Source organism: Thunnus maccoyii, chromosome 10 (assembly GCF_910596095.1).
Source record: "Thunnus maccoyii chromosome 10, fThuMac1.1, whole genome shotgun sequence".
NCBI classification, from domain to species: domain Eukaryota; kingdom Metazoa; phylum Chordata; class Actinopteri; order Scombriformes; family Scombridae; genus Thunnus; species Thunnus maccoyii.
Window position 1 is genome coordinate 8,733,627 of NC_056542.1, and position 27,965 is coordinate 8,761,591.

General features: G+C 39.7%; 1 protein-coding gene across 3 annotated transcripts in view; it reads right to left on the reverse strand.

Annotated features, from left to right (window-relative positions):
- Positions 1-27,965, reverse strand: part of gabbr1a (gamma-aminobutyric acid (GABA) B receptor, 1a) — a 72,345-nt gene that overhangs the window by 3,604 nt on the left and 40,776 nt on the right. For all 3 annotated transcript variants that reach the window (XM_042423923.1, XM_042423922.1, XM_042423924.1), the window contains 11 exons: positions 25,069-25,314; positions 23,419-23,482; positions 22,450-22,527; positions 17,062-17,212; positions 13,187-13,319; positions 10,773-10,889; positions 9,277-9,387; positions 7,501-7,594; positions 5,056-5,183; positions 2,775-2,903; positions 1,483-1,626 (listed from right to left, as the gene is read on the reverse strand). In XM_042423923.1, the coding sequence (XP_042279857.1) occupies positions 1,483-1,626; positions 2,775-2,903; positions 5,056-5,183; positions 7,501-7,594; positions 9,277-9,387; positions 10,773-10,889; positions 13,187-13,319; positions 17,062-17,212; positions 22,450-22,527; positions 23,419-23,482; positions 25,069-25,314 (1,395 nt within the window). The remainder of the gene's footprint in view (positions 1-1,482; positions 1,627-2,774; positions 2,904-5,055; positions 5,184-7,500; positions 7,595-9,276; positions 9,388-10,772; positions 10,890-13,186; positions 13,320-17,061; positions 17,213-22,449; positions 22,528-23,418; positions 23,483-25,068; positions 25,315-27,965) is intronic.

Below are 27,965 nucleotides of genomic sequence, written 5' to 3' on the forward strand. Positions count from 1 at the left end.
ATCTGTGTTTCTCTGACGCTGTTCGGCGGAAAGAGGACGTTTGGAAGGGGCTGCTAACTGAGCTGCTGCTAATGTTTGCTCAGCTCGTTTCTCTGATAACTTAAGATCCACACGTCTGATGACTGATCATGAAAATGTGGCTTAAAACTGAATAAAAGTCAACCACAATGCTGAAGCATGCATCTTGTGCGAGTATACTCTTTGGTAGAGGGATATGATGCCAGGCGATCAAATGAAATGGATCGTTACCCTGATTAAAATGACTGATTCCTCTGGGTTTGAAAATTGTTGGAAACATTTGGGATAATGTAAGTACACGACTCAGCAAAATATATAACATAGGTCTAGTTGTTTTTAGACATTTTAATACAGAATAGTTACATATTATAGCTTTAAAATGTCTTCTTTTGTCCGATCAATAGTCCCAAATTCAGATATTCAGTTTACTATCAAGTATGACACAGAAAGGAATCAATATTAATCATCATATTTGATAATTTTGGCTTAAAAAAAAAGATTATCAAAAGAATTAAATTTTATGGCGAGTGACTCATCAATTAATCAACTAATTAATCGTTGCAACTCTATTTTCTTTTCTAAAAGAATGTGGCTGAGGTCTAATTTATTTACATCTCCCTTGTCCTCCAGATCTCTCTGATATAACAACACTGCTGAGGGAGGTGTGTGTGACCCGAACCCAAACCTTCTTGCGGTCCAATCAAATCTGAAGGATTCAATTTAAATCCCTCTTGTAATTGCAACGCTAACATATTCCACTAGGAAATACGTCACAGTACAGAAACTAAAGACACTCTAACCTCACTTTGACTGTGACTTTGAATTTGGCTTTGTGTAGTTTGGAGAGAATCCAATAAACTCTATTAATGATTCTGAAATGTATTAACCTTGCACTTAACTCATGTGAGTATTGACTCAAACCTGCTCTGAAAAATATATCTCAATACTCCATTTTATTTCAATTAATTTACGGGGCTTCACTTCTGCAATTAATTCATTGAATAAAAGAAAGATGCTTCCATAACTGTCAGTGTGAATGCACATGTAGAAACATGATTTCATTGTCAAAAAAAACCCCCAACAACTTACAAACATGCAATAACTGAAGCACTAATTGGAGGAAACATGATAACATAAACCCATGTCTCTCTTGACAAAAGAAAGTAATCTGTATATCGCAAAATTTGTTCTCTTTTCTCATATTATGCAGCATTCTTAGCTGCATAGTATGAATAATCAAATAGCACTCAAACAAATACACACACATAAAAAAAATCAGTATATATGTTATCTGGATAATACATGGATATAAACATGTGTATTACCTATATTCATGAATATATGTATTATACATCGTGCGCATCCAAGATGAACTGAAATGTACAGTATATCTCTGGCATTTGGATGTAAATGGTCAATAATAATGTGTATGTGTCTCTATAATGTCACATATAATGTCTTCACCTCCTGGATGATCTTTTGCAGCTCCCTGTTCTCTCTCTCCAGCTGCCTTGATTTCTCCTCGTCGTTGTTGTTAGTGGACGAGCCAGTCTTCAGAGTGTCCTGCTGCTCCGACTGCCACTCACCGCGGGTGATGAGACGCCGCATCTGGTGCGCCACAGGAACAGGAAGTCAATAAAGAACAAAAGAAGCCCCGAGAGTACATTGAGCTGAATGAATAATGCAACTGTTGAGAACATCTAATGATAGCAGATTTCTAATATTTGCAGCCCTTTTATCTATATCCGCCACATTTCTCAGTGTTTTCATCACTGAGGTGAATTTAAAGTGTTGCTCCATGTATCATTTCTTTCTTATTTCGGCGAAATCTTTGATGCTAAGTGCTCACCGCTGTGCTGTTTCTGCACTGTGGTTCCTAGAAATAGCCAAAATCAAACAGTGGTGACGACATTGTGATGTTCCCTCCTCGGGTTTTCAGTTAATGAGGTTTGAAATTCTGTAGGTGGCACTCTTTCCTCTGTCTGCACAGTCTGCAGCTGTGTGCACTACAATGCTCCTCTTCCATTTATTCCAAACAAATCATTGCTGCTGCCAGACATGAAAAATGTTTTTTTTTCTTTTTCACAACAGATAGATTAGGTTTTTTTTTCCTAACGACAAATGTTTACTATGGGTGCCCAAAAGTGACAGGAAATACATAAATAAATAGATAACATAAATAAATAGATAAAAGTGGAAATGAATGAAAAAATGTAGAAATAAATTATTATGCAAATAAATAAATAAAGGTGGATGAAAAAGAATGTATAAATAAATTCAATTAAAAAGTTTAAATATATACATGAATCTATCTATCTATTTATTTATGGCAAAATTAAGATTTTTTTTATTCATTTTTAATTAATCGTGGACATTGATTTATTCAGTTATTTATTTTCTGTGTCACATTTAGGCCCCTACAGTTACTGGCACCTTCAAATGTAAAAGCATCTTATATTATCTATTCATATTGAACTTTCACAGATTATTATTACTTTAATAGTGAAATCACAAACAGATTAGATGTAATAATTCAGGTAGATCCAATACTGAACTATACTCAAATATCAAAGCCTGTTTTTTCAATTTTTAAAACACATAGCAGTCAGACTGAATAATATGAACTCCCAGAGGTGTTTTAACTCTCTTCCTAAAGACACTGAGACTGGCACGTTTGACCTTTGGTTTTACTGCAATCCGAGAGTAATTGTCCGTGAGTACCAGTTCCTTAAGATGTCAGTTGCAAGTCAGAGTACCTTGGGTACAAAAAGCACCACCAGAGTGATGTAGGCAGAGAAGACAATCGCTAGAGAGGCAAAGGCAAAGGAGGCGTCCTGCTGCGATGACAGGATCATAGTCACTGGAGCCGTGATCAGGCACAACACCTGCAGGAAGGAGAAAGACGGAAACAGAAAGAGAGAGAGAAATAGAAAAAAAAGAGGAGCATGAACAAAGGAAGAGGAAAAGCGAGAGTGAGGTTTAAAGTAAAGAGCAGGAAGGGTGGGGTTTGGGGTGGTGAGAGGGGGGGTGGGGGGGAGTAGAGGAGAGGAGGTGGAGAATAAAGTAAAGTTGGAGAGCGAGAGAATGAGAGAGGAGGAAAATCACATCCATAAAAGCACAAGGCATCTGTTTATCATTCTGGGGAGGGCTCCCATGTGAAAACAGCATTAAAAAGTCATGACTGAAGTGGCAATGGCGCGCTGACAATCACCACATTGTCATCTCATAAGGGCCTGAAGCTCACAGCTTAGCAAAAAGGAAGGAGGTCCCTTTACAGACACCATTAACTATTGACATCATCATAAAACTGAAATGTGTATATCATAATACAAAATAATAACATTAGACTTGTCTAACGTTATGGGATTGTGATGAAATAAGCATGCAAGCACTAACACTTGCCGAGCTGCATTTACTGCTCTCATAAATAACCATGAATGATAGATCAATGATGAACCCTCTCCTTGACGGAAGAGGCGAGATCAATCCATTTATTAATTACATATCCACAAAATAAGAGTTGATAAATGTTTGGATGTTTATGATGACGCTTCCTCTTTTATTTATTCATAGGAATCTAAGCAAGCACGAGGCATTTTATAAAATGGCTTTTGAAAAAAACAAAAACAAAACAAACAAAAAATTTGCCTGCTGTTGATCAAAATAGTTCAAGAGTATCAGGAAATGGTAGCAGGGATTCGTCCAAAGTGGCTAAAGTGAACGTAATGGCAGCTATTTCAGTGTAAAGTGCATCCTAGGTGCCTCTGTTTAAAATGATCCAATTGCTATTAACAGCCACTGAAACATGTTTATGACGGTTGGGTTTACCACTGCACTTTAGTGCCCAAATGGCTACATTAAACCTATTCGTGCCATAGGGAAAGGTAATAGCTCTATGCAGCAATCGCCAACATCCACACATCGAGATAATAACACACAACCCACACCATACACAGTTTTCTGCTCAAGTGAAGAGCACTCAACAACAAAACTAAGGTATGCTTTAGTTACATTGGATTCCGGCACAACAAACATTTGTGATGCACCCTTTTGTATTTTATTGATTTTATTTAACATTCATGTCACCGAGAAGTCCGACTAAGAACAAATTTTTATTTTAAGAGGGAGACTTGAGATGTGACTGTTAGTATCATGGCAGCACAAGCACCGTAAGCATCAAAATTTATGATTCATACAAGACAGCAGCAGCTTTGGACTGAAATGCGTACAGGGATCTGTGTTTTAGAGCATAAACTCTCAAGACGTACTTGTGGAAAAGTTTGAATTATTTTATATATCAGCCTGTTTCTGTGTCTCGTATGGCTCCAACCAATCACTACTCCAACATATACTTCTAAGTATTTTATATTACATCATCAATCCGTGATGTTCAGCACATCCCTGAGGTTATTTTGAGAGGAGAAGTTGTCATTTATATTCCGTTGTGCCCACAATGGACTTCTTTCTGCTCCATTTTTGAAGATTGATATAAAACAGTGAATCTTGAAAGAAACCTTCAAGACACCAAAACCTAATTAGCTAAAAAAAAAAAAAAAATTACATTTTTACACTCCACTGTAACTGCACATTTTAATGTGAAGTTCTGTCACGTTGAGGCACTCAAATAAGAAACATGCACCACAGAGGTATTAAAAGAGCATTAAGTTATCTATGAACTCCATTAACTGCACCGAGTCGTCCCTTGACAACGAGGCTTTTAAGCCATTGCAGCTGAAATGTCTTGAAACATTGGTCAGTGGCCTGTTTAGTTCTAAAATGAGCAGTAAAGTGGCTTCTGGAAGACAGAAATCTCAGCACCAGGAAAAGTAATCATTGAGACACCGGCATTGATTAACCCCCCACAGATATACTGCGACCATTTTGTGCCACGGAGCAATAAAAATCTTACTTATTGCCACTTTAACGTCATTCAACACGCTACAGAGTGCTCTTTACAGAGAGAGCGGCAGAAAGCACACAGCAGCACCCAGAAACAGGAGTTTAGGCGTGACGGTGTCGTTTCTTTTTCAGACTCACAGCAACGTTGTAAATAGCCATCCCCACGGCCCGATGGTCATTGATCTTCTCTGTGGAGACGGACTTGGTCTCGTAAGCCAGAAATATCCCCAGCAGCAGCAGCAGACCCTTGTAGCCATAAACAACACCTACAGGAAGAGAGAGAATGCGGGTAAAAGATTGAATGAGTGAGCCACGTTTTCATGTACACAAAAACATATATTTCGTGAAGGCGCTGAGGACCGTTATCCAATGAATGCAGAGCCGATGCAAAATACAGACTGTAAATCTATTAGTGCAGTTATGATAACATCTGAGCTGAAGTGAAGATAAGCAGTTACACAGCACGACGGCAGAGTTAATCTGACTCATTGTCTGATCTTATTAACATGAAAAACACATGTAATATTTACATTTTGGTGGTATTTTTTGAACTGTAGTCAAGTCGCCTGTGTGCCAGACTTAATGTGTTGCATGCAGACAGAAAGGAAGGGTTCTTAATAATATTATTTTGGACCAAGATGGTGGCCAGTAGGAGTCTTTCTGAAGCTTTACCTGACAAAACAAGTTTGGATCGTATTTACTGAAAAGACTGCAGATTGTAAAAGTAAAAGGCTAAACAAAAACTGTGCCTCTAAACCAGACATATTCAGTTATTATGACTTCGTCGATCATTTAAAAGGAGCACTCCACCTATTGTACATGTAAGGGTAAATTTACTAGTCACAGGGAGTACTAGACATCCTTTGAAAACAGCTGTATAATATCTTTTGAGGCTCTGGAGGGAGATTTCTAAAGCCTGAGAAAACTACTCAAGCAATCACCCGGGTATGTTGGATTAGACACTACAAATTCAGAAAGAAAGCCTCAGTTTCAAGCCTATCAGTCTGGCATTTTCGATATTATCTCAAAAGTCTTCATCTCTAATCTAAAGCCAGATCCTTTTCTTATCATCCTCGGCTCATATGAATCAACAGTGATTCTGACTTAAGCTCAAAAACTCTTTTTATCTTCTCATTAAACACGCAACACGTAATTTCCTGCCGCTAGTGATCTCTCATTAAAACAATAACAAAGTTCGATGACGTCATGAAGTAGCGTGGGATCATGGGAGTTGTTGTCGTTATTATTAAACAAGCACTATTGCCATCATTGCAGTCAGCTTCTCCCGGTTAGGATTCCTTCAGTGTTCGTACAGGAGGTTTTTAACGGGTGCTGAATTATCCACAGAGGTCTCCAAAACAAATGGACCCGTGATTAAAACCAGTAAAAACACTGAACAAAGTAGTTTCATGTTAAACATCAGTGTTTCTCCCACGATGTCCAGCAGACACAGATCATCCGGAGGGGCTGTGAGCCAAGCTCCCACTAATGTTTGCTCAGCTTGTTTCTCTGATGACTTAAGATCCAGACGTCTGATGACCAAAATCCTGTTTCAAACTGAGGGTGTGAAGTTTGAAAGACTTGCATTTATCAGACAGGGTCATTGCATTATGGGAACTGTAGGCTAATGAGCTTCTGGAGCTTGATCTATACTAGCGACTAAAAGTCAGTACACTGTTTGCTTCTACTGCATTAATTCTGACCTTTTCTTTTTTAAAACTGTCTCAAGCAAGTCCCTCACCTTTAACAACTTTATGAAAGTGTGATGCTAAATTACTGGAGTGCCCTTTTAATTAATTTCTTCAGCTATAAAATCTATGATAAAATCAGTACAGGGAGTTAAAATATCCTATCATGTAAATGGCTTAACTTTTGTTTGCTTCCAGCGTAGGAAGTATTGAGGGAGTAAGTGAGTATGACAGAGATGTGCAGAGGTAGAAAACCAAAAATGCAGATACAATAGATACTATAGAGCAAAAAGGTTGAATATGCGGAAAGCCACTCAGAGCCAGAAAGGCTGACAGAGAAAAGAGGATATAACAGTGAATGTGAGAGAAGTGTGGAAGAAAAGAGTAAGTTCAAGACTTCTTCAGACTGTCCATTGTTTCTTTATACTGCCTGATATTAAAGCACCATCTTTTCTTCTCTCAGAGAGGAAATGCTATGGGGCAATAGCCCAGTTTGTGACCCACATTATTTGAATTTCAGCACCATTATACTTTCATAAGAGCTGCCACTCTAAGAAAGACAGCAGAGAGACAGACAGGGAGAGAGAGAGAGGGACTGCGTGGGCCGACAAAAAGAGAAGCAAAGAGGGAGAAAAAGCGAACGAGAAAAGAGGTATCAAACGTAAGAGGGGGGCCAGTGGGGACTGAGGGTGGGGGGCTGAGATACGAGACCTGTTTAATTCAGAGTGAATGGTGGTGACATGTCCATGTGTGTGTGTGTGCATATGTGCCTGCATATGTCCATGTGTGGGTATATTCAAAAGATATTCAAAAACCAGAGCAGGGCAGAGAGTGATAAAGACACAGATTGAGAAACGAGGGGGTAAAACATGAAATATAGGGAGAGAACAGATACCGAGCCATGTGTTCATCTTCTTTGAGCTGCAGTGCTCCAACAAGGGCTGAATCAGGACATCCAAATCTTCTTTAGGGGCCTCCTTAGTGAACTTCTACTCACATGGCAGACCGAGGAAGAGAGAAGAGAAATGAAAGGATAAAGAGATAGAGAGAAGGAGAAAGAGAGACAGGGAGAGGAGGAGATAATGAGAAACGATGAGACAGCAGCACACTGGAGAAGGAGGCAAAAATGCATGGTAAGCATAAGCCCCCGTGACTGCACGGTTGATCCCCTCGGGTAAATAGGTCCTTTCCATAGTCAGATATAGATGACTGAATTAAAACTGTATCAGATATCCAATAAATATAAAATATAGCTATTTAAAAATTTAATATAAGGCTTGACTGTAGTTAAAGTCAGTGTTGTGCAGATTTGGGCGGATGATGAAATCTCGCTCTTGTTCCAACGGAGGTTTCATGCACCTATTATAAATATATATTCTTTGAAGATTCTTCTTATAAGGTTATAAGCTTATAACCAAATATTTATCTTGATGCACCAAACTCCTAATATTTGTATATCAATACTGGATGAAAATACGTATTAATTTGCATTTTCTTTTTTAAAAATTTTCTCTGGAAATTTGATAAAATTTGTGCTACATTTGGATGGAAAATAAAAAATATATAATAGGCTCGGTGGTCCAGTTGGATCTACATGGAGAGCCGGCGCTAGCGTTAGCTGGGAGGTTAGCGGAGCGTTAGCCGCAGCACGACTGGAGGGAAGCACAGCCAGCTAGCCTTCTCTAGCCTCCTAGCTAACATTAGCCCTGGCTCTCTATGTGAAGCCCTGAGCCCCAGTTTGTTATTCGGGTTAAAGTGGGAAGAAGCAGCGGGTCTGACAGGCAGCTTGAGTGAAGTGGAGTTGGGCATTTTAACATAGGGGTCTATGACGATTTTCTGTCACGACAGACAATAAAGTTTTCTGAATCTGAATCTGAATGGAGATTGACTCACTTTTGGAGCCAGCCTCAAGTGGCCATTTGAGGAACTGCAGTTTGTGGCATTGGCTCAATTTGTTGGCCCCAAATGTTGGTGCTTGACAACATTTTTTCTGGAGTTGTGTTTCAGTTCTTAGCTGCTTAATATTCAACTTTCTTTGCCAGATAGTGCTGAGAAAGTGGCACACAGTGGACCTATTACAGTTGATGGGAGCAGCTCAGACTGAGCCATACAGTAAATGTACAGTAAATACAAACAATGAGCTAAAAGAGACTAAAATACACCATAAGGAGTCAGTTTATATTTGTGTGTGTTTGAGCAAGTCCCTTGATTCTATGTTAATATTAAAAATATTGTGTAATGCAGGTTTAATGAAGTTAAACATACCATTTCATGGGACCTTTGAAAGATCATTTAATTTTTAATGAGACAGGGAGTTCATCCATCCTGTTTGTTAGGCCTGTTTAATGAATGTTGAATTTAACAAAGGTTTATTTACAATATAAATGCCACAGGGTACCTTTAACAGTGCTTATCAAACACAAATAAATATTAATATTCATTCGTAAATGTCACTAATATAGCACTGCTGTTCAGCTGTGTTTAGTAAAATGACTTGATATTTATCCCTTAGATCCTGCTTTTGATTGTAGGATGAATCAAAATGAAAGAACATTTCAAAAAACGAGGCCCAGTGTCTAATTACTGCACTATTGACTGATGACAGTGGGTGCACGGTCTGTGAAAATGGGTGATGACACACAAATGATCTCATCTGTCTCTTGTACTCTACCTCCACCGTAATGTGCAGGGGATCCACGATCTGCCAGATCATGAGTGACAGGAAGTCGATAGCCAGCAGTACTCCAACTGTTGCGTAGAGCTTCCAAGGCTCCAAGTGTTGCTGTGTAAGTTTGAGCACACACACACACACACACACACAAACAGATAAACAACAGTCATCACTATCCAAGGGCATCACAAGCCAGTCTACAAACAAAGACAAACAACCAGGACAAATAATACGACAGGCGTCCAGTGAGTTCTGGATGACTGGGCAAGAATTGTCTTTCTGGATGTGTGTCTTGGAGTGTGTGCACACGTGAGTGTGTCCAGATGTATTTTAGGAGCAGCGGGAGTTAGTGTGTGTGTTTGCAGGCGACACACAGAGCGCTGCAGTAGCTATGTTTGTGCTGCCACCTGAAATCATCATTTATACACACTGAGATGACGCTGCTTTTGTGTGGACAGCTTCCGAAGCGACCAACATCAACTCTATTATTCTTAACTTAAGCTATAATGGAAGCAACACAGCCGTAACCGAAAGAAAAACAACAAAACTTAGCTCTCCCGCTTTCTTTCCACACATCTTTTTTATCCGACCATGCTGGCTAACTCCTAGCACCTCCAACATAGTAACAGCCATTCAACCGTGCAATGACTAAAACTGAGAAATAAAATAAAGAAGAAAACACATTACACAGTCCTGGGCGCCTCTTCACTTGAGTTGCATGAAAAATGATTTTGAAAAGCGCTCATTCTCCCCTCGATTTGTGAAAGTTTCTTTAAATACTCATACAGAGCTCTCTGGCAAATTGCCCTTCTGTGGACATGAAGAGAGTTGAAAGTCAACCCGATTCGTTGTGCTTTGGCTCAAATAATAAACCCCCTGAAGGTTGGATTTCTGCATAGAACTTTAATACTCATCCATATTCATAAATATTCCATAAATGGCTTAATCTCTTATTCTTCTGATTAGGTCTTAGAAATTCCCACAACACATCGCAGACTGGCAGTATCTTGCTGGCTCCAGGATACACTATCTTCAAGAGGAGGCACACACACACACACATAAAAACAAACACACACACACAGTCTTAAAATACACAAGCATGCAAATAAAGCTGATGACGTGGGATTTCAAGGGCCTGGCCATGTGTGTTATGTGTGCATAAATGTTGCATGTGTGTATGTGCTTCATGTGTGCATGTGTAAAGTACAGTATCTATGTCAGTGTGTGTCCAACACCATTATCCCTGCACTCTCCCTACAACCCTGCCGTAGTGAATGATGCCGAGCTGGCCTCTTAGAAGCTTATGTTACTAGAAAGCCTGCAAAGATTCGAACGGAACTTTTTTATCAGCCGGCGCCACACATGCTGCGTGGCCTGGCCTCCCTCTCCCATCCTTTCTCTGCTCTCCTGAGACGGCTGAGAGGCTTATCCCTGCCTGCCTACCGCCCTCCAATCAACCTCCCCTCCCTCCCTCCCTCCCTCCCTTCCCCCGCTACCTTCTTCTTCTCCTTCTTCTCGTCCTTCTTTGTGAAGAGGGTGTGGACCCACCAGATCTTGGTGAACATGCTGCCGTACGCCAGGCTGAAGCCGAGGCCGAGGAGCCACAGGCGGAACTGGAGGAGAGAAAGAGAGGAGAGGGGAGAGGGTGAGATGAGAAAAAGAGGAAACGAGAGGAGAGGGGATGAGAGAGGTGGGGCGGCTGTGGTTCAGAGGTAGAGCGGGGTCGTCCACCAATCGGAAAATTGGTGGTTCAATCAGCGGTTCGATCCTCGACTCCTGCGGTTTACATGTTACATGCTCCTGAAGGCTGTGTCATCGGTGTGTGAATGTGTGTGTGAATGAACAGGTTGGCACCTTGCATGGCAGCCTGTGCCATCAGTGTATCAATGTGTGTGTGAATGTTGGCATGTAGTGTAAAGCACTTCGAGTGGTCGGAAGACTAGAAAGGCGTTACATAAATGCAGTCCACTTACCATAGAGGAGAGCAGGTGAAATGAGAAAACAAGGAGAGGAGAGAGGATAGGAGAAGAGAGGAATAGATAGATATATAGATGAAGGGTGAGAGGAGGGAGGGAGGGAGGGAGGGGGACACCAGGAGAGGGTAGAGTAGGTGATGCAGAAAAGGTATGTGATAAGAAGAGATGCAGAGAGCGAGCGAGAGCAGAGAGATGATTTAAGTTTGAGGAGATGGAGAGATTGCAAAAACAAAAAGATCCAGAAGGTCAGATGTAGAGTGCAGGAGAAAGGCAGAACAAAGCATGAGAGAGAATAACTGGACAGGGACAAAGAGCAGGAGAGCGACAGAAATGGAAATCTCCCTCTCACCTCCACACCACAAAGACTCAACATGGGTGACAGAGGAGTACTCCTACTCCTCATTAGTGCCGGGATCCCAGCGTCTGTGCTATTCTTGCACACAGCAGATCTTCACACGCGTACCACGGAATATCCAAATCCTTTCAAATACTTAATAAATTACGTCAGTGTTTAAATTTACATCGTCTTTCATCCACCAGGTGTGTGTAATCAAAATCCTAGAATGACTGCTGATTGGTTTGGGAGGTGTCAGCTCGTCACAGACAGGAACATCAAAAATGTCAGGGCGTCATGACACCTAAATCTAGGGTTGCTTAAAGTAGGTACACAATTTCACAGAAAGGTAAGGCTTTACTGAAACTGACAGCTGGTGCACACGACGCGACTTTTGTGGGAAAAAATAGCTGCAAGGTCAAGCAGCACTGTGAATCAAATAAAAAGAATCAATGTTGATTTGAGAGCAAAGAGTTGTACTTTTGTGTACTGTTGGTATAAATATTAAACTTTTGGGTATTATGCCTCAGCTCTTATTGACCCGCTAGTGCCAAAAATTATTTGAAGACATAGAAGTTTAATTTAAATTCTAGTGGGGATCCAAAACTTTCCAGAGATACCAAGGATGTCAGGCTGAATTTTGGGGAAATGCAGTTTTTAATTTTTCTAGCCTTAAAGCTAGGGGAAAAAAGGAGAAAACTGTTCTCTTCTGTTCAGTCCCATAACAACATATTTTCTCTGAGGGATTAAATTGCTGTAAGACCTTTAATAGCTTTTCATGAAATCATGGTCTGAAATTTGTATTTTATTTTTAACTGTTACTATTGTTATGGTAAATGAGAAGAATACATGAATAAAATGAACAGCAGCATATCGCTGCCACATGACAAAGAAAATATTTGTTCAGCTTCTTGTTATTTCGAGAATTTTTTCTCGTTTTAACAAGATTTTTTTTTATGTCACCCTTTCAGTAGAAAGGATGGATGGATGGTCTCATCCCCAGCATGAAATCAAACTTAATCAAACCATATAAACCAATAACTTTCACCGCCTCTAGTCGATGTAGGTTATATCGTCTCTTTAGGCACTGAATGGATCTTTTTTTCTTGTTTTAACGATATATATAGAAATTTCTTGTTATGACAACTTATCAACTTTATATATTATAATAAAAAGGAATAAAAGGAAAGTTCTTTTTAATGACATTCATTCATTTTGTGAAATAATTAGAAAGTTTTATGATAAAACAAGATAAAGTGATATGTTGTAAAAAACAGAATAATTTTGTATTTCTTTATAACAAGAAAACATCTCAAACTAACATGAAAGGTATCTTGTTAAAAAAGTATTGTTTTTTTTTCATTATAAAAAGAAATTGAGCAAATATATTGTTGTCACAGTAGCAGCAAAATGCTGCTTTAAAAGTGCTCAAAAATTGAATGTCATTTCTTCTACTTAATAAGCTTCTTTTCAACACAGATATTGTAAAAACTCCTCTTTTGTATCAAATCCATGGAGTATTTCCAGACAACACACATCCCTACTCTCCATCCTGCCCTCTGGCTCTTCTCTGCTTCCGTCTGTCTCTTTCTTATGTTACCTGGCAGACGACGGGGAACTGTGATCTGTGGACGTGGTGACCATCAATCCCCAGCGGGAACACTGCAGCCAGAGCCATCATGCAGCCCACCGCTGTCATGTTGTTCAGGTAGGGCTGAGAGTTCTGGATGTAGCTGAAACACAGGGACACGCACATACAGACAAAACAAACACATTTAGAAAAATACATTTCCGCTTAAAGGTGCAGTTGGGGAAATTGTAAGTAAATAGGCATTGATTGTGTTGGTGGCCTTGCAGTTGGCTATTTGAAATGTCATCAGATGCTGTTAATTAACTTCATGTTGATTTTTAATTTCATTCATCATATTTATTTCCTGGTTAATTGGAGTTGAGAGAAGGCAGCTTCCTGTCGTCTGAACAGTGCAACTATTACAGGTACATTGGCTGCATCTTATACTATAGGGAGAGGGGACGGAGGGGGGTATGAACATCAATTAATTGTAAATTGAAGTGATATAATTACCTGCACAGAAACAATGTGCATTTTTCATGAGGACTATTTCTTTGGTTACAACACTACAAGACTGGATATTTACTCTTAGCCGAGCCAAATGCAACAGTCAGTTATTTTTTACACACATCTTCTCTTCACCCAGGTCCTTCCTGCCTATTTCCTGCCAGACTTTAAATGTTTCGCAGCAGTTCCAGTCCATTGTGCTATGATTGAGCCAGACAGTTATATTTATCAAACCATTATATTATCTGTTTACAAAAACAATCTTGTCAAAGGAGTTTAATAGTTTTTGCAAAAATCTCCCCACCGGTTTATAATGACTCATTCAATCAGAGTATAAATAAATATACTAAATATATCAAATATTTCATATTTTCTCACATATAGCCTTCATCTTGCGGGATGAATACATGCAGTTCCAAAAGTATCTTCTCTTCGACCAGTATCCTAAGTTCAACAACAGAAAGTACTGTCCTTTGTGCTCCAGTCCATTCCAGACATGTGCAACATGCATCAAAGCAATCCAGCATCAGCTCTTACTTTGCTGCACTTTATGCAAATCAGATGTAGTGCAGCCAGACTCATTTATATTTGTAGTCTTAGTGAAAACCCCGCAAAATTTTTAAAATGCAGCAATGCAAAAGATTGCGCCCCTGACAGTAATTTGTGTCAGGCTTAATAAATATCCAAGTTATTACTGGTAATTATCTGCTTTGGCTTCTATGTCTGTGATCAAACTGCTCCCCTATCAGTAACTTTCTACAAGTATAATTGAATAATACTTAACACTTTATCACATTTAATGGCAAAATTGAACGAGAAAATGATGTGAAAAGGCTTTAAACTCAGGGGTAACGTTAGCTGGTTAACTAGCCAGCATCCTTGATTATTTAACATGAAATACAAAAAGCTCAGAAACATGTAGCTACTGTTTCTACTCACAATATTTACCACTCAACTCTATAAAAAAATCCCCTTACATCCATTCTCACACTGTGGTTAACAAAACCGCAATTTGCAATGATTCTACACGACTTCTACAGCTGCGCAGCTGAGCGTGAATGTAGCAGGCAGAGTTAAACATGAATTCTCCACTGTACTGGGGTGGTGGCAGACACCTCAACGATCAATAATTAAAAACTGGGACAAATAAAACCAAAACTACCTGAAAACAACTAGATACCACTGAAGGTGGGTGAGAAAAAATTTGGCTGAGTGGTTCCTTTAATTTATTTAACCTAAGATACTGTATCATTCTGCCATGACAGCAATAATTCATTGTGGATGAATTAAGATCCTTATCGTCCACATTTGTTTCTCTTAGAAACCTTGTCAATGCACTGAAGCGTGGCTTCTAACCAAGTTTAAACACTGTACTTCATGTGGAATAATTTGACAGGCGATTAAAGGATAATGAAGAAAAAGGTAATCACCATAAAAATAAAGTACAGTGATTTCTATCTGTCTTCATTCAAATGCCACATTAGAGACAATCTCAGTGTGACAATATTCTCAAAAACTCCAGATTTGAGGCTCGTGTTTTTAACATAATCTGAAAAATTTACCATAACCCACATCCACCCAGTACAGCAGCTTTCCTCTGCTCTCTAGCTGGAGCTCATCCTGCAGCAGTAGGTGTGTCTTTTATTCTTTTCATCCCATTGACCTGCCCTTGTGTTGCCCTGCGGCCACACAGCTTATTTACTGTACAGCCACACACTCACGCTGCCTGCATACAAACCACATATTGTATGCACACACACACACTGGCCCCAATCCAACCTTTGATACCTCTGAAAAACCTTTAATGCTGTTGCATACTATGAATATATGATGTTCAATTCACTGCAGGAGTTATTTTCTGATGTGAAGAGTTGCTTTCTTCCCTTATTATGCAGTATGTCTTGTTGCTGTGTTGCACTGTGGTTGAAAAACGTTATAGTTGATAGAAAAATTGGCATCTTTTCCTTTTCTTTAAATTGGATTTCTGGATAACTGTTGAATGTTGGTGTGTTGAGGCTGAATAGAAGTTCTTGTGTGAATCTGAGGGACTGAAATCTGATGTTTGCGGTTGATGTTTTAGATTGCTGGAAGATATTTTGTGATCAAACTCTGTTGAAGCTGCACTGGGGACATCAAAAGATCACATAACTGGCCTGTCATGACTCAAACGTTACAGAAATGAGAGGCACAACAGCTGATACTTAAACAATGTCAAAGTGTTTCAGTTTGCTCCTTTAAGACTGTGATTGCGTTTGACTTTTTCTTGTTTTGAAGTGGATTGGTTATGTATTTTTGTTTCTTAACAAGGCAGTTGGTGGCAAACTTGTTTTGTAAAAACAGCTTACTGAATAAATTTGATTTGATTTGATCTGACTCATAGTGTTTAGGCTGCTGGAAGCAGCCCTTGGTGAAATTGTGTTTGAAATATAATCAAAGCTGGAAGAGGGTCTGACTGGCACACTGGAGCCAGCCAGAGATCCCCGAAGGAACAAACCTCTCCAGCTCTCCGAAAACTCCTGATAAGCTCACGGACTTATGGGACTTTGGACTTTAAATCACTTTGACCCAGGTCAAACATAAAAATACTGTGTCAAAAAGACATATGCCGCACCAGGTTTACAGACATACTGTATATTAAGCTTGGAAATCCTAGATCAAAAGGCATTTTTAAAGGAAGTCTATTTGCATTTGGTCTAGGGCTACGCTTAAGCTGTGACAATGAAACCAGCTGCTACATTTGCAAAAACCACACCCGAACCACTAACGTGGCAGTCTCTTAACTCAAGAAGCAGCAGTGCCATTCAGCGTTTACATTAACCTCTAAAGAGGGAAGGATCTCTGCTGAACATGTGAGTTATTTTTTCCTCTGTTTCATCCCATTTCACATTTTACAAAAACTCACATTCACACTCAGAGTGCCACCACACTGAATGATAAGCTCTGCTGGAGCAGCTGGGGGTTGTTACAAGATGTCATTTCCATTCACTGACTCACATTTTCAGAGCCGTTGTAGCTCTTCAAACAGGTGACCTCCATGTGACAAAAACATTTCTTTAACCTCTGGGCCATTTAAATGATCTATCAATTCTAATGATGTCCACCTTTTTTTAAAAATCCTTTTAACCATGACCTTCATCTTAAAAAAAACAACTTTATTGTCATTATTATTTGTAGGTTTCACTCTTCACTAATGCCTCTTGAAACATGAGGAGTGGAAAGGCAAAAAAAACCTACTACAATCACGTATTGACATTACAATAAAACATCCACTTAAACAACATTTTGCATAATATAATATAATAATGAATACACAAACAGTATTTTAGGTTTATTAGTGTGGGCCTGAGATTGGAAAGATGGAGCATGCATTCATCCTCATTCAGTGTTAGTGAGCTTACCGGACGTTGCCGTTATAGATGTTGAAGGTGAGACAGACGATGCCGAGCAAGATGCCGAGGCCGGCGAAGACGGACACGGCAGCGAACAGCTTTTGAGATAAGAACCTGTATTGTTCGTTAACCACAGTCCGATCAGCCGGAGGCCCCGCGCCTGTATTGAGAGAGCAAGAGAAAGAAGGAAATGTGAAGAGAGAGAAAATGCTTCTGGTGCCATCTGCCTCCTATTCTGCATGATCTCCCAATTATAGTACCCCGGATACAGCCTTCCTCTCACTGCAATAATGGGGATAATAACTTTTAAAGATCACCTTTACTTACAGCTCCATATAATTGCTTTTGACAGTTAGGGTTGGGATCGGACTTGTTTAAAAGCCCACTGAGGGCTATACTTTGTGGCCCTATTGGATCGTGCTGTAAAGCAGGTTCCACTGATGCACTTATATCCACAATCTCTACGATGATGTTATGTTAACCTACAGTGGCCAAAACTACAATAATACATTAGGACCCATTTAAAATAAAATCAAAAAAAGATGTTATTAATCGAATCTATACTATGCTCAGTATATACATACAGAATCCAATCATGTTTGGGTTTGGACTATCTAGGGCAGGAGTTTTCAATGTATGACACTGTGGGCCCCACCCCCCCGGAAAAAAAAACTGAGACAACTGCACCTCAATTTGGGGGATAATCATGCTCTCAGTTTTAGAAATACAGTTCCCATAAGGCTTTAGGGGATGTAAACAAAAAGTATAACATTTCCATGGATTCAGTGAGATAGCAGTGGGCTACAACCTATATTTGTGTACATTTTGGCAAATTTGTGCCCAAAGTTTGCCGAATTAGCTCTTAGCAGTTCCTGTTTGCAATGTACCCATGAACATACAGACAACTATCGCTGGATTACTCTGATACTGAAGAAAACTTTTAAATCATGATGATTCAGGCAAGTTCTGAAGGATCTTTTTTTTCTATGATTTCTAAGTGGATTTGTGGATTTATGGATTTTTTCATGATGCACATCAAAGATGATGATATATTCAGGGAGCGTACTGCAAGTCACACTGAATCTAACAATATGTGTCTCCTATCTGTGTGTTCAAATTTGAGTTATGACTCAAAGAAGGAATATGAGTTTTGACGTCTCTCCCTCCGCGCCCCCCTGCGGAGGCGTACCTCACAGTTTTAAAACCTCTGATCTTGGGTTAGTTTTATAAATGAAAATTTGGATTGGAACGGAAAGTGTGCTGTACTCCATTCTATTCTTTGATCAAGACTGGTACAAAGTCAATCAACAGCAGCCAAGAGTACAGTACATGGAAACTAACTTAGCTGAAACTGACTGATCATTTCTAAATCCATGTATTTAAGCGGGGAAGTATCGCTGAGAGTCAGGCTCTCTTTTTTAGAAACACCCCGTTCACATTCACACAGTTTTATCTGGCTACTGAGCAGCTCTACTGGAGCAGTTGGAGTTTAAGTGCCTAACTTAAAGGGACCTCAGTGGAAGAAACGAGGGAGGTGCAAGCGCTGCTCGTTAACTCTCTTCACCCAGATGTATCCTGCTGGTCCAGTCAAGACCAAAATTGCCTCTTAACAACCTGTTATCTAATGGAAAATGTTAAATATCAAATAAAATATGGCATTTGCTGATTTAAATAAATAATTAGCATGTTATTAGCAGACAACCAATTACTGCAGTCAAGTGAAAACCTCATAACTTTTCATAATGATTGGATCATTGAGCCTTTTCAGACTTCAGTGGACACACATCTGATCTGAGGCATGCGTTTGACTGATTCATAAGACGGCTGCAGGGTTCATATCTGGTCGTCAGCATTTAAAGAGACTCGTGCATGCAACTGTTGTACAATACACATCAGTACTTAACAACAGAATCACATTAGACACAGTAAGTACCAAATAAAGTTATACACTCTCTCTAGTACGCTGCACTTGTCTCCCTCTCTCTCTCACTCTTTCTTACATCAGTCAAATGTCATTTAAATGTCAATATCATTAAATCAAATTCCCATCGCTAACAAATCGCTTAAACAGAAACACCTGTTCGCCAAGGCTGCGACACGCATTTAACCAAGGTCAGAAGGAGTTTCACAAAGCCAAGTTCACCCATTCAGATTGACGTGGGTTTAACTTGCGTCACGCTGTTGGGGTTTATAATAAGAACACTGTTTATATGAACCTGTGAAAACTGCTCTGCACACATTTTACAAGAGTTTATTAGCCTGCCCAATAGTTGGAAATTAAGAAACCTTTAGACATTCAAAAGTCTGAGTCGACAACAGTCAACAGCTCTTCATGCTGTATTTTACATTAAAGAAATCATCCTATTTGTTGCTTGTAGTCATGATTCTGGCTGTTTTCTAATCCCTTCATAATGCACCTTTAATGTAAGTGATGGTGGACAAAATCCATCTGTGAAAAAATGTAATTAAAAGTTTATTTGAAGCTAATATGTCCAAATTAGTCAAATTAAGTCAATATCTTTTTAGTGCCTAATTCCCTCTTTTTGTTAGGATCCTTCCACTGCAGCTGAACAGGAAAACACTGTCCATCAAGACAAAAAGAGGGATTTTTTTTACTAAAAAGACTGTAACTGTGGAAGATATGCACTTTATCTGACTAACTCAGACTACTGAAGCCTTGTATTATCTTAAGAAAAACATTAATACATTTTGGCTCAAAACGAGGACTGTGGATTTCGTCCCCCAACACTTACATTGTGCACACATCTGGAGGAGATCTTCTAATGGTCAGTATGAACAGCAGCAGTGATTACAACATGATGAGTACAACTTTCGTTTGTTGGAGAAAACCCCCCAGGGCACCTTTTTATTATTGTTATTGATACTGCTCAGCCATGGACTGTTACTAGTGATTCACAGTTACACGTGTGTGTGTGCCAAATTATTCATGCTTATATAGCTTTAAACCAGAAGATTTCCTTAGTGAAGAAGGTTCAAAGAGGGGCAGATGGACAGGGAGCCTCTTTTTACACTCAACAGCCTCTGACTATCTGTCTGTCTACCCTTCTTGCAGATTTGTGTGTCTGTGTGTGCGCTCTTGAGCATGCATATGCTTACGTGTACTGTATACATACAGTATGTATGATAAACATGTAGACCTATACAGCAGGCATATGCTCAAGAGGGGGTGAATATGAGCACAGTAGAGCATTTGTGTATGTGTGTGTGTTATGGAGAGAGAGAGAAATAGAGGGGGTGTGTGTGCATGTCAGAAGGAAAGCAGAGCAGGAGTGTCAGCGCTGCGTGAAGCTGATATGTCAGATGTCAGAGGAAAGTGTCAGAGTGTCATCCCCTCGAGGGTCGCAGGGTGTCAAGACGCCCATCATGCTCTGTTTAGATGCTTGTCACTATCGTCACACAGCCGACGTGTGTGTGTGGTGTCGTCTGACTGAAGAGTGGAAATATCAGCCTTCTTTGTATTGAAGCTTTCTACATTGTTTAGGTGACATAACGTGTTGTTTGTGAGAATGTATTGAGAATGAGAAGTGTTTGTCCATTCGTGCAATTTAGAGATCATCTACTGAACCAACTACAGTATATGAAAGCATACAGCATAATTAACAGCGTACACAACATAGGTTGATGTGTTGAGAAATGGCACAAATGTGCAGTGACCCAAACTCGTCACATATGCGCTTTAAAAGTTACATAACAACGTTTACATATGTGTGAAAATGACAGACTCTGTGCACTTTACAATGGTAAAAGAGAGCACATTACACACCCATTTTAACATCTTTAAACTGGCATCCTGTCTCTTTTAGAATCGATTTTAAAACGTTACTACTAGTTTACAAGGCTCTGAATGGTTTAGCATCTCCATACTTTGTCAACGGTCTCTCGCGCTATAGTCCAACCCTTACAATAGCTCATTGAAAACTACAGTGTTAAAAGAATAATTGTATGGAAATGTAAATTCCTTTGAGAAACATCTCAAGTCTCATCTTAATCTTTAAATTTTATTCTTTTTTTTAGTGTAATCCATTAAATTATTTTCTTTATGTTCAACCTTATACACTTGATGTACTAACTGCTGTGTGTGTACGCGCGCGCGTGCGTGTGTGTGTGTGTGCGTCAACTGTCCATTCAGTCAATGTGTGTGCAACATTTAAACCCTCCTCCGTCCTTGATCAAGGAATCGGGACAGGGTGTTACCATGGAGACCCAGCTCTATAACAGTTGCCACAGCAATTAGAAGGAGAGCTGAGCTGTAGTGGTTGTTAGGGCGACCGTGAAGAGAGTGAGAAAGTGAGGGAGAGAGGGAGGGAGGCGCCTGGTAAACACACAGGAAAACAAGCGGAGGGGTTAAGTTGTGAACCCCCATGTGTACTCCACCCTGTCAACATGGAGCAAATCAAGCGCACCCCACTCTGTCAAAAAAAAACTTCCCGAACTGAGTCAGAGCAGGAAATTCCTCATTTCCTCCCTACAAGTAGATGTCAGATGGATGTGTCTTTATTCAGTAAACAGTAAACAACTAAATCAAGCGCAGACAGAGGAAGCAAGGCGAAAACAAAGTAAACAAAACTCACCTCTGACACAGAGTAAGTCAGTTGCAACTCAGCGGGTTTTAACTGGGCCAACACGCAGTGTATCACATTGCAACAAGCCAAACTAAAGAGCTGGCAGACGGCCTGGTGAAGGACATGTTGCCTTCATGCATACAGGTCACCCATCCTTTGCTACTGACGCTGACCTGGAATCACTACCTCTTCTGGGTTCAGTTAAGCCTTGGCAACAGTTCATTTCCTTAAAAGCCTAAAAAAAGACGTCTCTACAGGCCGCTGCGGCGTGCAGGATTGATTAGTGGCACACTCTGTCCAGGCACAAGTATGTCACCTCTCTAGGGAGGGACGGGCCAGTAAACAACCACAGAATTGGTCTTGGTGTGACTCAAATCAGCACTAAATGGTTTTCACAGCAAACTAGAATGTGTGTAGCAGGAGTTAAGAGAGTAGGTTCTGGTTTGTGTGGAGTGAGCTTCTTCATATAGCAGAATGATTTGTTTGGCTGTTTAGGACCTGACTGTTGGCCTCTGTTTGATTACTGTGCATCTTCTGTGCCAACATCTTAACATATGTTAGACAGAGAGTGTGCAGACGGCTAATTTTGGGTGTGCGTCAGCATTCAAATAACTAGCTTCACAAAAAGTAGCGGTTAGAGAACATCCAGCATCACTACATGTAATTTAGACAGTAAGAAAAATCTAAATTAAGCTACACCAAGGAGGTCTAATGTGAAAGCACATCGATGTGACTGATGACTCACAGCATTAAGGACAGAAAAAATGCAGACACAGGAAGCTGGGTGAAGACAGGGTCGTGAACTCCATCTTACCTATCCAAACATCGTTGCCAAACCAGGAGAGGTTCTTCTGAGAGCTGTCATAGTAACCGATCTTCTTATAACTGCCTCCTAGATGTGTGAGAAAGGCAGAAAAAAAAAAGAAAAAGAAACAGTCAGAGAAAGACGTTTAATTAGTATTGCTTGTGTAATTTATTTCCTCCCCAGGTGTTCGTGAGAGATCACATTTTCAAACTATACGACAAAACTTGGCAGAGCTGATAAACATTTATATTCCTTCAACTGCTATTTAGTTATCATTCCAGTGCTTTCATATTAATGGAATTCATGGGTATAGAAAAAAACACACAATGAGCAGATAAAAGGTTTAAAAGGTGCATAAAGAAGGACAAACAAAGAGGCACCGAGGGGAGAAGAAGGAGAAAAGGAAGAGAAAAAAAGGAGCTTATGTGGCAGTCTTGACCAGGAATACTGACGAGGTCCCGCGGTGATTCAGGGATTCAAGTCAGGTCGTCTAATTGTGGATGTCAAATTACCTCTACACCACAACAGGAAATATGAGACAGAGTGTGAGGGGAAAGGGGAAGGATTATAAATTCTCATCCTTTAGGACGTGAAAGAGAACAGAGGTAGAAAAATAATCCTCAACCTTATCCTGTGTGGGGAAACTCATTAAGTCACTGGTGACAAATAGGATGCCGTTTCCAGAAACAGCTTAAAACGAAGGCTTGTGCCCAATTAGAGTGAAGCCTTGAGTCAACGCAATCCTGCATCAAGCCCCTTCGCATGTGCAATTATAGAACATCGAGACCAATCGCAGCGAAGGCTGCACCAACCCCCTCCCCACCAAAAAAGAGGCTTTGGTTTGAAATGAGCCGAGAGCAGCAATCGATACATGATGAATACAGTCAGCATTGCTTTTTTTTTTGATGAATGAGTGACCGTTCAGGACCTGATTCTGCAATACAATTTCTGTGGGGAGACAGTGTGGGAGTGTTTTACCTTGCAGTTGTTCGATAAGAGTCATTGCCATCCTGGAACCCTGGGCGTCAAACACTACCTGGCCCTGAGACACAGACAGGAGGAGATTTCTTTTACTGCAAATAATCAACCTTTAATCTAAACAACGATCATGTAAGTTTATTGTATGTCAAACTGTGCGAGACACTAATAATAGAATCTTGGTCACGATCTGCGTCAGACTGCACAATATCAATTTCAGGCTGTCAGATTGCGCGCCGAATGTATGATGATCGATCCAAATAGAAAAAAGTATACAAAAGCAGAGTCGGGCCATCAGCTCATGTCATCCATCTACATTGCTCGTATGTTTTCGAAATGAAGCAAAGTCACACAAACTCCTTTTTCATTTCACCTCCATCGTTTTGGTTTTTGTGTGCTATTGATGTATTAAGGAGAAGGAGTGTGTTTTCACGACATGTCACGCTGATCAGTATATTCTGTGTCATTTCATGTTGTATTCTAATTGGACGCTGGTCGTATTTGGTCTTAAATTTATGACACTGTTAAAATTTTACAGCAGGCTGTCTTTGGTCACCAAAGCTCGGTGGATGTGCGATCACAGAGCGCTGTTTTAGACTGACAACCGAATATTTTCCCGCGCTTCTCTCACGATTGTCAACTTTCATCTCAGAAAGCTCAAAGTACAAGGGACATTTTTGCAATCAGTTATTAATTGCTGTCACTTACTTTAATTTTCTGAAAAAAAAAAGAAAAGAAAAGAAACGCTGAGCAAGAAGAAAATATATATTTAGAGCATTTATTTAGTTGGGGCAACTTCAGGGTTGAATGAGGGTCCAGATTGGAACACACTCTCAAAAAATGTATTACACTCAAATTTAAAGCATTGCTCCTAGGCAATAATAAACCATATATTATTCATAGTTAAATTGTTTATTCAGTGTGAGAAATGCGAAATAGGCTACTCAACTTTATGTATTCTGATATGAAATTATATCAATAAATAACTACCACTGGTAAATCCAAATAGCCATAAGCAACAAGCAAAAGTGTTTTTTCAATCCACTAGCTTGTTTTCACTTTTGTTTAATTTGTAGTGGTGTTTAGGACGACCTTACAGCTGCAGAAATTAAAAACTAACCACTCTGTGTGTAGCACAACGGTTCGTTTCTCTTTTCTACAGCTGTCAGCTGTCAGTGAAGTTGTCCTGTGCACCATTCAACATTTTAATACGGTCTGAGTTGAAAATGGTGATATTATTTAAAGGCTTGGTTGTATGTATTAAATGTGCATCAACAGCAACAACACTGAAACACTTCTGTTGGTGCATAAGGACAAATAATGTGAATAAAAAAAACAGGGAATAGTGCAAAATGTTGATCAAAATATGCTGGATCCCATGATGATGCCATTAAAAACCAAAAATATTCAGTTTTCTATAGGACCAAGAAAATTGGAACCCTCAAATGTTTGGCAACTTTGTTTAAAAGTGACTCTAAATGAATAACTGCAGATTATTAACATTCATTTTTTGTCGATTGAAGATTGAAAGACTTTAATAAAATCAATCACAATGAAGAACTATGGAGTACCAGAATTAGTAGAATTAGAGCATAAATAGATGTTTTGGTAATCTGTTTTTTTCCACCTTATTTCATCCTCTGCACTTACCGAAACCCCTTCAAAGGAGCTCGTGTTGAGGGCTCTGTAGATCTCGGAGGTGATGTCGTGGTTGTTATAGTTAAAGTCCTCCAGTCGTCGGCCCTTGGCCTTCAGCGGTGCCACAGTCTTATTGAGGGCAAGGGCCAGAGCCCACACTGCGTCGTAGGCTAGAGGGGCCTCCTGAAACCCGCCGGTTTCCTCAGGATTCTTCCCTCCCAGACGAGACATCAAGGCGGCCAGAAACTCCTGCGATGTCTGATTGGAGAGGAATCAGGAAAGAAAGGATATCAAATAGAAGTCTTTCTAAAGAAATGTAACACTGGGAAAAGGATTATATTGATTCCATTTTTATATTTTAGCTGTTCAAAATCCCCAGAACTGATCTTTGGTTTCCATTTATTCTATAACTGTATATAGAATTTTTTTCCTCCTCTTATTGTTAACACTTCATTGTACCTTCTTTGTATGAAAGATTGACCTAACTGAATGGCTTTTTGGTCAGAAATACTGTTTGTAAGACTTTGAATGAACTTTCAACCTGCACAAACTCATCACAGAAGGAAAATATCTTCACCTCTCTGTGCACCACTATCGACGACCCCCACGATAACATCAAAGGCTTGGAAGCTACCTTGAAAGCCCTCATGTGCATAGAGCGTCTGATTAGAATATACTACTTGGATGAAGCTGTTTTTCAAAAGTGAACGGCCTTTTGGCATTCAGAGTATACACCAAGCTAACTGCTCCAGTGTGACCTTTTTAAAGGAAGAGTTTGACATTTAGGAAAATATGCTTATCCGCTTCCTTGCTGAGAGGATACCACTTTCATGTCTGCATGAAGCTGGAGCCAGCGGGCGATGAGCTACCTTAGCACAAAGACTATTAGCCTGTATAAAGAGATAGTCTGGCTCTGCCTAAAAGCAACAAAATCCCCCCAATTAGCACATTGTTCCTCGCTTGTTAAATCCATACACAAACAGAAATATAAACGGGAGTTAGGAAGTGACTGACCTAGCCAAGAACAAGTCCAGCACATAACTCTCATAAAACTACAGTTTATTGATCGTACATCATAGAGAGGGCAAAATGAACGTACAAATAAGATAATTATCGCACATCTGGCAACGCTGATCAGCGCTGATGGAGGTGATCATTGTCTTGCTTTCAGCTGACATTTGATGTCAGTGCACCATCTGATCTGGGTGCTGCTGTGAATTAAGAGATTGTTTTTTTTAAAGTAGCATTTTGAAATGTGGTTACAAAGGAAATATGACCAATCCACAATCCTTGGCATCTCTGCTTTGCTAAAAATCTAACACCTTAGTAGTGTTTTTCAACTTAACACTAATGTTTTCTCCGGGTATACACTTAAGCTATTTAGAATTGTTTTTGTAATTAAACACCGATAAATATTATCACCCACTGAAAAGCGAGGATACATGTGCGACGGAGGATTATTGTTAGCAATCATCAAGGTGTCCCTGCTGATTCTCTGAAGCCAATTAGGCCTACACACCTTCCAATTCAGTTATGTCAAATTCATCTCATTGAAATTCCACCTTGGCATTTGGCATTTAAATCTCCCACTACCTACTGAAATCTAGCTGACAATGTTCTATTGCAGACCCCATAGTATTAGCACACTAGCTTCATCTGAGAACTCTATCTAGAAGAAATATACCAATTTCAAACTTGGAAATTGAATGTGAATAGATTGACTATGAGCAGGAGTTCTGGCTGTAATTCTTATCACCCGTTGAGCAGCACGTCAACAGCTAAATCAGCAGGTAGTGGCAGGTGCTGTATATAAACAACAGCTGCTGATGAAGTGCAAGAGAGGGAAGGAGGAGGAGGGGCTCGGGGAGAGGAGGGGGGACGGTGGAAAAGGTGTTGATGAAGAAATGGTAAAGGAGAAGGAAAAGTAGAAGTGGGTAAACAAGAAGAATGAAAAGTATGATCCACCATAGACCAGAAGAGTCAAAGAAGGTCGAACAATGGGAGAGACGGAGAGAGGAAGAGATGGTTTAAGAGGATTAGAGAAGTTGAACGGAGGAGAGCGACAGGCAGAAGAGAAGCAGACAATGACTCGAACCTGAGAAGCTAAACGAGGGTAGGGCAAAATTATAAAGGAAGAAGTTCAGAAAGAGTGTGACGGTAATAATTTAAACTAATAATCCATGACATTTTCCCATGAAGAAATACCTATTTTTCTGCTATCTAACAGTGGTTTACGAAACATGATATTGAGTCATACAGAGTTCACTAAAGCTTTAACATTTATTGCTCTAAACACTCAAAAAACATGGCCACTGATCCATTTTACATGCACTGGAGATGCACAAAAGAAGAACAAAATTGTTGGCAAGAGTAGTGTTAGCTAGTAGACAAAGAGCTCAAACTACAGTAACAGAAAACCTCCGAAGGAACATGTTACAATTTTTACAGTATTTTAGGGATCTTTATTTTTTGCTTCTGGAAAAAAAAATAACACAGGAATAATACAGGAATTTGTCACTGTTTATTTTTATTATTATTATGAAGATTTAGAGTCTACAGACATGCTAGCGACTTTGTGAGGCTGTGCTCAGGCACAGCAGTTCTTTGAGCTAAATGCTAACATTTATAATGTTTGCCATCTTAGTTGAGTATGTTAGCATGCTAACATTTACTCATAGGCACAGCTGAGGCTGATGGGAACGTCATTAGTTTTGCAGGTGTTTGGTCACAAAACAAAGTATTGAACAATTTAAAATTTTGACCTAATGGTGGTGCTTTATAAACAGTCGGGATCACCAAATTTGTTATAATTCTGATCCTGAGCGGGACATGAATATCAGTACCAAATTTCATGGCAATGCACCCAATAGTTGATGAGACATTTCACTAACAACCAAACAGATCAACCT